The sequence below is a fragment of the Cyprinodon tularosa genome, unplaced genomic scaffold, assembly GCF_016077235.1.
Source record: "Cyprinodon tularosa strain WSP-4 unplaced genomic scaffold, ASM1607723v1 ctg710, whole genome shotgun sequence".
In the NCBI taxonomy this organism is placed as follows: Eukaryota; Metazoa; Chordata; class Actinopteri; order Cyprinodontiformes; family Cyprinodontidae; genus Cyprinodon; species Cyprinodon tularosa.
In genome coordinates this window covers 33,988-45,478 of record NW_024039464.1, presented here as the reverse complement: position 1 = coordinate 45,478, position 11,491 = coordinate 33,988, and the positions used below count along the sequence as shown (strand labels likewise).

General features: G+C 36.1%; 1 protein-coding gene across 1 annotated transcript; it reads right to left on the bottom strand.

Annotated features, from left to right (window-relative positions):
- Positions 1-1,919: 1,919 nt before the first annotated feature.
- On the bottom strand, positions 1,920-9,702 carry tm4sf18 (transmembrane 4 L six family member 18). Its single transcript, XM_038268948.1, has 4 exons — positions 9,399-9,702; positions 4,583-4,651; positions 3,859-4,001; positions 1,920-2,746 (listed from the first exon to the last, which is right to left on the bottom strand). Exons 1-4 carry the CDS (start codon positions 9,576-9,578, stop codon positions 2,548-2,550), a joined length of 591 nt encoding a protein of 196 aa, XP_038124876.1. The 5' UTR covers positions 9,579-9,702; the 3' UTR covers positions 1,920-2,547.
- Positions 9,703-11,491: the final 1,789 nt, after the last annotated feature.

The window sequence follows — 11,491 nt, the reverse complement described above, 5'->3', positions numbered from 1 at the left end:
CATAACGTCTGAAAACATCCAAATATTAACCATTCAACTGATTTCTCTAATTTAGCAGCAGAACATGATGTAGTTTAGATGACAGTCTTGTAATCAAACATGTCTTGTGAGGAAGGATTGTGTGAAAAGGCAGGAAGGGTGTGAAGATTTCATATTGAAACGACTCATTTCAACTGACACAAAACACTGAGTAGTTTAAGTTTTTTCCTTTGTTATATAATCACAGATATAAATCATGGCGACCACAGTCAAAATGATTTACCATGGAGGGAAAATACTTTGACTTTTGATTGAGCCAAAACTATTTTTAATTTCTTTGAGGCAATATTTATTATTTAGTTACAAAAATACACCTATCAGAATGATTAAACCCAATAACAGATTTATAAATATTTTTTATTTTAATTTGTCTGCGTAATTTTGTTATTTCCCATCATTGCAAAAAATACTTTGGACTCTAAATTACTGCAGGGGCTATCTTGTCTGCCATGGTTAAAGGTAAAATTTACTCAACTTGGGGCTAAACCAATCAATAGGTCATTTTGGAAAGTCCAAAATCAAAACATGTCTGGGAAAGGATCTCTGTTCACCAAGATAAGTATTTGCCTTTTCTAAAAACATCAGTGTCTATTGTTTTCCATGTAATTTCTGCAGAAATAAGGACCAAAATACTTTAATTAGAAAAAAAAGATTCAGATAAATAGATTATACAAACAGTCATAAAGAGAAAAATGAATATAGAAAGACACACAAACAAGTAAAAATATGCATTCAAATAAAAATAAAAAAATCATATATTTGTTGAAATATTAAAGAGAGAAGGCAGTTTAATTACTGGGCAACAAAAATCGGTATTCTTTTTGCTCATTAAACAAAAGTTATCAGCAAAACTGGGTATTTTTACTGGGAAGAAAACATAGATCCCAAACCACCGTTGACTAAAAGAACCTAAGTGAGAGCCTTCTTGCTGTCACCTACTATGTTCGATATCATTCTGAGAAAAGTTTGACCCACTCTGATCTTTCGACCTGTTGGCTGAGAGTCAAGCTGGAATCTATAGTGATGACCTGGCTGAGGCTTTCTCCAGCAAATCATCCACAAACCATTTCACCAGTTTTAATATTCATAGTTAGTATCCAGTTATTGATCTTGACATTGAATTGTGCATAATACAGTATCCCAAACTGTTCTGGGTTGAAATTTTAGATTAATCTATTCAAAGAAACATTATTCCAGCAGTCCTGATCCTGTATATGCAACTCTTGCCTAATTTTAATCAGGTGAGTTTTTTTAGAGGATATATATTCCAAACTAAAATGCTTTATTAAAGAGCATATGGTATAAATATGCATGTTTGTATTTCAATATTCGTATATAAAATCTATTTGTGTTGAATATAGGATATAGGAATATAGAATTTATGCCGAAATGTAATGTAATTACATAAATTCACATACGTATTCATGTCTATACATCCATCCATTTTCTGCCACCCTTATTCCAAGCAGGGTCGCGAGGGGTGTCCAGCTGTCTATGGACGAAAGGCGGGGTACACTCTGGACCGTCCATCGCAGAGCAACACAGAGACAACCATTCACGCAAACACTCAAACCTAAGGAGAATTTAGAGAATTAACTTAACAGTCATGTTTTGTAGACTGTGGGAGGAAGCTGGAGTACCCGGAGAGAACCCACTCATGTTCAGGGAGAACATACAAACTCCATGCAGAAAGACCCCAGGCCAGGAATCAAACCCGGAAACCTTCTTGCTGAAAGGCAGCAGTGCTACCGACTGCTCCACTGACCAGTTCATGTATATACATATTTATTTATGGAATTACACATTTTGTCTTACTTTATTTCATCGATGTTAACCAATGGTTTCTGATGACATTGTAAAAACCAGAATAACCCTACATATAAAATGTAAATAATTCATAATTCATTTATTCAAGGCACCGAAAAACACACAGGACTTTAAAAACTTCGCTAAAAACAGATATAAAATATCAGTCAGTAATGAATTAGCAACTGGTAGATATCCAGGAAACAGTTTACAACAACAGGTATTCAAAGTAAAAAAAAAAAAAGAAAAAAAAAAAGAAAAAAAAATCTAAAAACTTGACAGGATGATGCTGAAGATTATAAAATCATCAAATCAAATCATGGGAATGCTTACTGTCTCTTTCAAGAGCATTTCTAGACCCAATACAGCTCCCAATAAAAAGACTTATTTACACACTGCTTTGTGATAATGAGCTGACTTTGAAAAGTTTTAATTTTGACATGTGCAATTGAGAGAACACCCTAATGCAACATGTTCAGAACAGAGATATGTAACAAAGCTACACTCATTTCCATTAAATCCATCATCCCTCAACTTTAGATCATCAGTATGAAATAGCTAAATGCCTCTATTTTACAGTTGCCGATTCAGAACAATCAAGTGTGCAGACTTTAACATATATACAGGAAGTGAGCATTATTGTAGTGTTTGTGTGTTTTTCTGCTTGTTGTCTGTGCAGAATATACCTTCTCATGTTTCCTTCTAAGCATTAAGACTATACTCCTGCTTGTAGCAGCAGGGCCGGCAGATGGCATTCACTAAACCATTTCCAAGCTGTAAAAGACAGATAATGAACTCCAGCACTGCGAGGCCCAATAACACACACAAGAGAGTGACGTTCCACTCAACAATGTTCAGTGGCTGATGACACTGTGGCCAAATTTCAGGCTTCAGCAAATACCTGTAAAACACAGAAAAGACAAAGAGGGTATCACTTAGTAAATAAGAAACAAAAGAAGAAGTTTCAATGTTTTTGGGTTGTTCTGGCTGCTAGGTTTGGTTATTTTTAGCGAAAAGCAGAGAATGATTTAAAAAAAAAAAAGAACAGACATATGTTACAAAAAACACTGGTCTTGCAACTTTTCCTCTTGTATCTTAAAAAAATTAGGTTAAATTAAAAAACAACAATAATCATTAGTAAATTTTAACCTTGAAGAAGACAGTAAAAAACATGTTTTAAATTATATTTTTATTTATCAATGGAGGAAATAAATCGAATTAAACTCAATGTGAAAACTATTTCAAAAACCGTATAAGATTTGAATGAAATGAAATTAACCTTTTCAAAAAGCAAGGCTTATCTTATGCATCACAACCAGTCAGATTATTGTCTGATCTGTAAATTGAGATTCCTTTAAAAACAACCTGTTTAACAACACATAGCAATGTGAAAGATATTACCTAGCAACACATCCTACTCCATTCCAAATGAACGTTCAAGAACAAATTAATCATAAGTCATTGAACACTATCTGTATGGGAGGGTTACAAAGCTGTTTCTAAGGCTTTGTCACACCTGTGAACCAAAGTAAGCACCATTATCAGCACAGAGAGAAAACATTGAAATAGTTGAGAATTTTCCCAGGAGTGGCTAGGCTACTTATCCACAAGCATAACTTATCCCGAAGGTCAAGAAGGAAGACAAAATAAAACCCAGAACACCAAAAGCAAACCTCACTTGTTTCAGTTAAGATCAGGGTTCATAAATCAACAATTCTAAAGAAAGTTTTAAAGTACCAAATTACAAACTAAAAACAACACAAAGGATTGTCTCATACATATATATCTGCCAATAAATAGTTTGATGTCACCAAATCCTTTAGTGAATTGTTCTAGAGTGATGAGAAAAAAGAACGCTTATAGAAGATGAGCTTTAGTTCTCATATGACAAAACTCTATGACCACTATTAAAAGGTAATAGACTTAAGATATGTGAAAGAATGATTATCTTATTATTATCCTGGTGATGTTAATTTCCTTTATATGAAGTGTTTATTTATAGCATGTCCTTACCTGCCATACTGATCTGCAAAGGGGTATGACCACCCATAGGAGGTGAAGCAGTGGGGACCCTGCACCAAAGCAAGTCCTGATATGACGAAACAGTAAGCAGAGCCCAGGAGGCCAATGATAGCTGCCAGAACCGAGCCGCACATCTGTGAAAGCACAGCGGCACACAATCAGATTTTTAAAAAGCAATAAGAAGTGTTTTGGTTTGTCCATGAGAGTGTACTTTCTGTGTGAACGAATGAATTATTTGCTTATCCGTGTCTCTATGAAAGGCAGACACAGCTGCAACGCTCACACAAGCACAGGCGCAGCTGTGCACGTGGCTTGAATGCATGAGTCAAGCTTACTTTGGTGCGTGTGTCTTAACACTGGGAGCCTTGTTGTGATCAAGAGAGAGTTGGAATTAGCATTTTAACTCCACTTAATGGGACCTGCTGTTAACGTACTTGCTGAAAACTTTAGTATACACATTCGTTGAGTGGTGACAGCAAAATAAAGATAATGATACAATTTATAATAACATCATAACTGTTATCATAATAATAGCTTAGAAATTTCATTACTAGGAAATATAACGATTTACAGTAGCTGAACAAATAAGGATCAAACACAAGTGCTGGTTTTCTGATCATCAGAGTTTCTGGATGTTTAGGCTGTAAACAGTTTCTGTTGCTTAATGTTCTCACAGCATATTTTGAGCACTGATCCCACCATAAAGGTCTCCTACCATTAAGCTTTCATTCCAGCAGCAGCTGCATTTCCCCAGAGTGATGAAGGACACAGCTGGAATCAGCATCTGAAAGAACATAACAGTTCATGAACAATCACATATTATCATTACATTTTCATTTTCAGTATATCTCATTTTACTTTCATTTCAAGATAATCATTTATAAAAGAGTGTATGTGTAACTGTAGATTTAAGTTAGTGTCTTAAATGCTGGCTTTCCAGTTAAAACATTTGGTGATTTTTATGCAACTCATAAAATGTATCTTTAAATAAAAAAAAAGAACTGATAATATATAGACAGACAGAAGAACAGACAGATTTAGATATAGCGATAGAGATGGATGGATGGATGGATGGATGGATGGATGGATGGATGGATGGATGGATGGATGGATGGATGGATGGATGGATGGATGGATGGATGGATGGATGGATGAATGGATGGATGGATGGATGGATTGATGGATGGATGGATGGATGGATGGATGGATGGATGGATGGATGGATGGATGGATGGATGGATGGATGGATGGATGGATGGATGGATGGATGGACAGACAGATACTACAGTGACCTTAGAGTGGCCTTTGTACTCATTTCTATGTTGAGATGTCTTTGCATAAGGACAAGCGTGTTGCCACACCCTAAAGAATTGTATTGTGTTCTGATAAATATAGAGCAGTGTGATCATAAACATAGGTTTGCTGCTGGGGCAAAAGCTAGTTCTGGAACCAGAAGATAGTAACATTCTTTTGACCCCAAGATTAACTTTTGGAAACTGCTTCTGCCTATGTCACATAGCATTGCTGCTGCTGCTGCTAATGCAAGCTCATCAGCAAAAAAGCTTCTGCTGTTTAATTTTTGATGCTTGTCCACATTAAGGTCAGACAAACCTCCAGAGCTTTTTTGATGCTCCTGAGGTGCATCCAGTAAAGTGTGTCCAGATACATCTCTTTTTCAGGTATATGCTACAAACTGCAGGCACCGGAGTAATAAAAGCAAACATAATTTGTCAGAAGGCTTTGTCATTTTAAGTTAATTTTGACATTAATAAACAGTTTCAGGGGAGTGATCATAGCAAACTGCACCAGCAGTTATGTCCGTCTCCCTGCCAGATCAGCTTCTCTGATTGGTTGATAAGGCACGTCAGCCAGCAAAAACACATTTTTCCAGTCCAAGCATCTGCAGCTTGTGAAGTGTGTTGCGCCAGAGATGGGGGATCTGGAGGGAACAAGTCATCTCTATGTCATGTTTTTGTTCTACCCAGCCACTGAACCAGGTGAGTCCAACCTGGTTTATCCTGTGTAGATTGGACTCTCCTGGTTCAGTGGCCGCACACCTCAGATGCTCAGAAGCTCGTGAGGCACTGCTTCTGCTGCTTAAAGCGCACTGCAGGACCTTTTTATGTTTGCCTTAAAATATTATTTCACTGTTGGAGCTGCACAGACCTCCACATACCAGCGGTGCGCTGTCACTGGGAATCCCCATTAACCGCTGCCTAAGGCACGGTTGCCTCTTGGGAGGCTGGAAGTAGGTGTTAACATTTCAGGTAAGAAGAACCTGCCAGCTCCCAAATCAGCTTCTCTGATTGGTTGATGTGGCGTGTCAAGCAGCAAAAGTTCTATTTTTCCAACTCTAGCATCCGTTGCTTGTGAAGCACCTCAGATGTTCAGAAGCACACGAGGCACTGCTGCGGCTGCTCAGATGCGTCAAGATGCGCTGCTCAAGCTGCTCTAGATGTGCTGCAGGACATAGCATAATCTCATAATGCCCTTGTCTTTCCTTCCTTGTGTGCTGTTATGATTGGTGCTTGAAGCTGACACTGTGTGTCTCCCAGAGACATTAAATCCTGTTCTAACAAGAGGAAAGGAAGTTCCCATCGCTTTGCACATTCACAAAGCTGCTCAAACATCAAGGTTTAGTTAAGACACACATCCTGCATGTCAACGTAAAGGAGAGATCAAAACAGTCAGACGACAAAGAGGGAAGTCTACAGGCAGATGGGAGGGAAAAAGGGTGGGAGGATGCACATGGAGAGGAAGTTGGGGGAGCTGATGTAGATGTTCTCACAGGAAATCAGTTTGCTCCTTGACCCAAAAACTTTGTTTCCTCCAAAAAAAAAAAAAAAAAGAAATCTAGGCATGGATAAATACAAAAACGCAACATAATATTTAAGAGCATAAAAAGAATAAAAATAGAAGTTTTATTTAATTCTGTTTAATTTATAAGCAGTTGCAGAGTGAATTAAATGAAACGGCAACTCAAAAATCAGTATACCATAAAAATATTGCATAGGTCTCATTACTTTTAAATCACGGAATTGATTGTTCACAAATAATATGGATTTCCTTTCTCTTTTTGGGGTGTGGCCACATTAATCTGATTTTGACTGATTTCAATCTTTTTTAGGCAAGGTAAGACACGTTTATTTGTACAGCACAATTCAGTACATGGACAATTCAATGTACTTTAGATGAATTAGAAAATTTAAAAATAAAAGCTAAGATAAACAAATAAAACAATTGGACCACAACTTTATAATAATACATCATTTGACAGTTAAGAGTCAGTAAAAGGCAGCTCTAATTAAATGGGTTTTAACTTTAAATAACTCAGGCTTTCAAAAAAAGTCAAAGTCAAAAAGCCTTTATTGTCATCATATTCTGCAACGGATACAATGAGATTTTGGGACTTCCATATCAGCTACCGTAAAATAAATAAAAAAATGAAAAATAAGAAAAATATAAATATATTAAAAGGACACTTTTAAAGTTTTCAGGGAATCAGTTCCAGATAAGTTTAGCACAGGAATTAAATGCTGCTTCTCCATGTATGGTTCTAAATCTGGGTTTAAAGAGTAGGCTTGAATTAGAAGACCTGAGTGGTCTGGGGGGTTAATACAGTGACAACAAATCTGTTATGTATGGGGGTGCTGATCCATTCAATGATTTATAGAATAACAGAAGGATTTTAGTCTATTCTCTGAGTTACATGAAGCCAGCAGAAGGACTGCAGAACTGGGCTGATGAGCTCTACTTTCTTAGTTCTAGTGAGAACACAGGCAGCAGTGTTTTGGATCAACTGCTGCTGTCTAATGGATTCCTATGCAAACCTATAAAGACACTGTTAAGGTAAGCAACTCTACAAGAGAAAAAGGCATGAATGAGTTTTTCTAGATCCTGCTTAGACATTAGTTCTTTAATTCTGGAAATTTTCTTCAGGTGATAAAAGGCTGATTTAGTAAATGGATTAAAGGCCTTTAATCCAAAGAGGAAGAAACAAAAAGCAACTCCAGCTGGTTCTTGATTACTCAGGTAGGTGTTTGGAATCCCGAATAGGAAGGCATGGAGACATTGGATTATTTAACTGACTTAGAGTACTTTATTCTGGAGCCACATTCATCCTAACATATACACATAAGCAGACTAGTACTGTAGTCAGTTTAGGGTTAAGTAATTTGCCTTGAAGCAAAGCCACATGTGACAAACACGAACTGAAACAACTTTAAGATTGAAAATAGCTACGATTTTCTCTGAGCAAGACTCTGCCCTAACATAACTCTGATTTTATTAAGCTCAAAGGGCATATCAAAGTATGCCCTTTTGGCAAATGATTTTTAAAGACCAAAAATAGAGGTAAATGGTGAGAGTTTTTTACTATTTTACCTGAAAGTACACTCATTCCAATTTCCTGCTTGCTTCACTGATATACCTATGTTTTTATTTGTTTGTTTTTAGTTTAAATACAAAAGCTGCATTCATAAATCGGTCATGTGTGAATAAATTTTTTTTTAACGTCCTCGATCCAGCAGTGGGCTGTAAGCTGTCTACAATCTGCTTATACCTATGATCTGACCTGTTAAATTCCTTAAGTGATAGAGGAACACACTTTTTATACAAACGTATCTTCATTTGTGTGACTTATGAATGATATCGGTCTTTACCTAAAATACGGAAGCCTTCCTTTGGAAAATTGAAGCAAGATGAAAACAAAGAAAGAGAGAAGCACAGACACATGCTGAACACATTTTACACATACCAATAAAAAAGGTTTCTAAAAAAGAAGACTCTGGAACAGCTTTTTTAATTCTTCCTTTACATTGTGCAACAGCACTTTCTCTCACTAAACTTCTGTTCTTCTTGTTTATTTTTTATTGTTGTCTCATATCATTCTTTTATGTTTCATTTTTACTATATTTCAAAACATTTTAGAGAGTGCAACAGTATTTTCTCATTATGGACAATAATTTAGGTTGACTGAATAGTTTAAACAGAGATCATTTTAGCTTTAATCTATAATCTTTCTGTTTTGCCCTGAAAAAGCAAACATGCTAAAAGAAAAGTATCCTTTCTACTCAATTAGAGCAAAAACCCTATCAGATCAGGAGCATGCAAAGCAGACAGATTAACTATAGACGTACAAAACACGTCATTGTTCTTGCTGAACAACTGTGCGAGGTCACTTATACTGAATGGTGTCAAAGGGGACAAACTCTCAAAATTTTTTTTTTTCAGAGTACAACTCTTTTTAATTTAACAAAGAAATTCTTTCTAAGGCACATTTTTAAACAGCTGCACCAATGTTAGTCACTGATGAAGGAAGGGAGGGGACTCTTTTTGAATTAATGTTGAATTTTTAAATTCAACATTAAAAATTGTAAAAATAGATATTGATTGGGTAAATAGGGATGAAAAGTGTTGTTAAAATATTATATTTGTAAAAGTAAAAACATGCTCTGTATTTGGGCCTGAACTTTACCATTTATAATATAAATCAAACAGGTTTCTTATATTTAATTAAATTTTTGACTCACCAATAGACCTCCACCTCCTAGTCCACCAAAGTACCAGATGTAGCCAGCTAGACGATCCTGCTTAATGTAAGTGATTTCTCCCATAGGAAACAGCAGCAGCAGGTTAGCCAGGATACAGCAGACTGCCAGTGGCAGCAGAGCCAGGCCCATGGCCCGAGCAAAACCCACCGAACAACACATCGTTCACACCAGAAAGACAAATCCCAACCACAGGGTTACAACGAAGAAGCTGGAATGGGCTGAAGGGGAACTGAGAAGGAGTGGAGGGAAGTGGGGGCACAGCTGAAGAGACAGGAAACTGTTTGTTTCAGTGCTGTATGTGCAGGATCCAGGGTTGGGGGGTGAGGTGGGGCTTCTCCCATGACAGTACATTCATGAGGAAACACATTTACACTCACAAGAAAGCAGCTGACCAATACACATCTGTTACAAAAGAAAAAAAAAATCTTAAAAGATGTATGCATTTTTCACAGGATTTTAGGTAGCAGAACCTGAAAGGGTGAGGAAGAAAGTAATAATCTTCATCCATGTAAACCAGAGGAAACAATGTCCAGTTGATAGTTAGAAAATTTTAACTTGGTATGATATTTATTTGTATGTATGACTAAAAAAACAGGACTGCAATATTATTTATAGTATAGTATTTTTTTTGTGTGTGTTTTTTTTAAAAGGACCAGGGTTAATGGGGTAAACACTTGTGTAGAATTTTTCAAAAGTTCAACAGGCAACAAGAATGAAAGTAAGTGAAAGCTGGAACTAAACATAAGGGACACCGGGTTTTTAGCCCTTTCATTTGGAGCAGATTATGTTGCCTGGATTATGTATAGGTGGGTTTTTAGCTGAGTAAATGGATTGTACCAGGTTGGGTTTAGATCTGTAAGAAGATTACTCTAATGACAAAGTCCAACATGGGGAGATTTGGTGTTTAAGTCAAGACTGGTTAAAACAATAACAACCCCCTGCTAAGGCAGAAACTACAAAATTGATCTTTCAATTAGTAACACAGGGGTATATAAATATACAGCTGCTGTTTCATCTAATTAGACTCTCCTCTTCTTTGTTCTACATTCCCCCTCCTCTATCTTTCTAGTCTCATCGATGTTTGGTTCTCTTTGCAAACGGTTTTTTAATTTTGATTAACTTTGATTATTTCATTAAATTCAAGAATAGAAATGCATGGCCTGCCTCATGTCTGTGTTTCAGTCCTAAACAAGCACACCAACACTGGATTCCTAACCTGAACAGCAAGTTACCTTCAAACCAAAACAAGAACAGCAGTTCAAGCTAGTTTACCGTTACCTTATCCATTATCGAAATGTATTTACAATCAGCGTTTCTTTGTTTTTTTGCATCTGCCCCAGTCCAGTGAGTTTTTCCTCTCCACTGTTGCTGCATGCATGGTTGGTGTGAGGAATTGCTGAAGAACCCTGAAACAATGCTATTAAATATCTACTGTTGCCACATGCTCATCCAGGAGGAGTGAATCCTTCAAAGTCAGTGACTCAATGCAATCAGCTTGATTTGACTGAACTGTCTGTAAAATGTTTTGAGATGACATGTTGTGAATTGGCACAACATATATATATATATATATATATATATATATATATATATATATATATATATATATATATATATATATATATATATATATATATATATATAGTTTTTTTTAGCAAACTGTGGCATCCTTTACATTTTACTGGGTTTATGTGATCAACAAGCAAAACTAATGTGTTTTTAACCCTAATTATGTACCAGTGATTTACAGATTGTACTTAAATTAATAAAATCTTCTGTATTAGGGAAACTAAAAGCCCTCTCCAGTTTATTTTTTAGATTCATTTCAAATTAAATTGACATCATACAGTAAGTCTGGAATGACAATTGTTTTTGTTTCTTTCTCGAAGTCCAAAGCAGAATAGTATATTTGAAATGTTACTCTCAAAAGAAATATTCACAACACAAAAGTCAACATTTTCCTGCTTAGGGGAAATTAGAACCCCCTTTTACAAAAGACAATATCAAAATTTTCAGTTTTTACTATGCTAGCTGCATAGAGTTAAACAATACACTCAGATAGGAACAAAGGA

What these genes read in the sequence shown, in the direction of transcription:
- tm4sf18 (XM_038268948.1), bottom strand. Translation starts at nt 9,578, where the DNA reads ATGTGTTGTTCGGTGGGTTTTGCTCGGGCCATGGGCCTGGCTCTGCTG. An exon ending in GCTGGAATGAAAGCTTAATG is followed by an intron (nt 4,002 to 4,582) that starts GTAGGAGACCTT and finishes GTGCTTTCACAG; the next exon opens with ATGTGCGGCTCGGTTCTGGC. An exon ending in TTTGCAGATCAGTATGGCAG is followed by an intron (nt 2,747 to 3,858) that starts GTAAGGACATGC and finishes TGTGTTTTACAG; the next exon opens with GTATTTGCTGAAGCCTGAAA.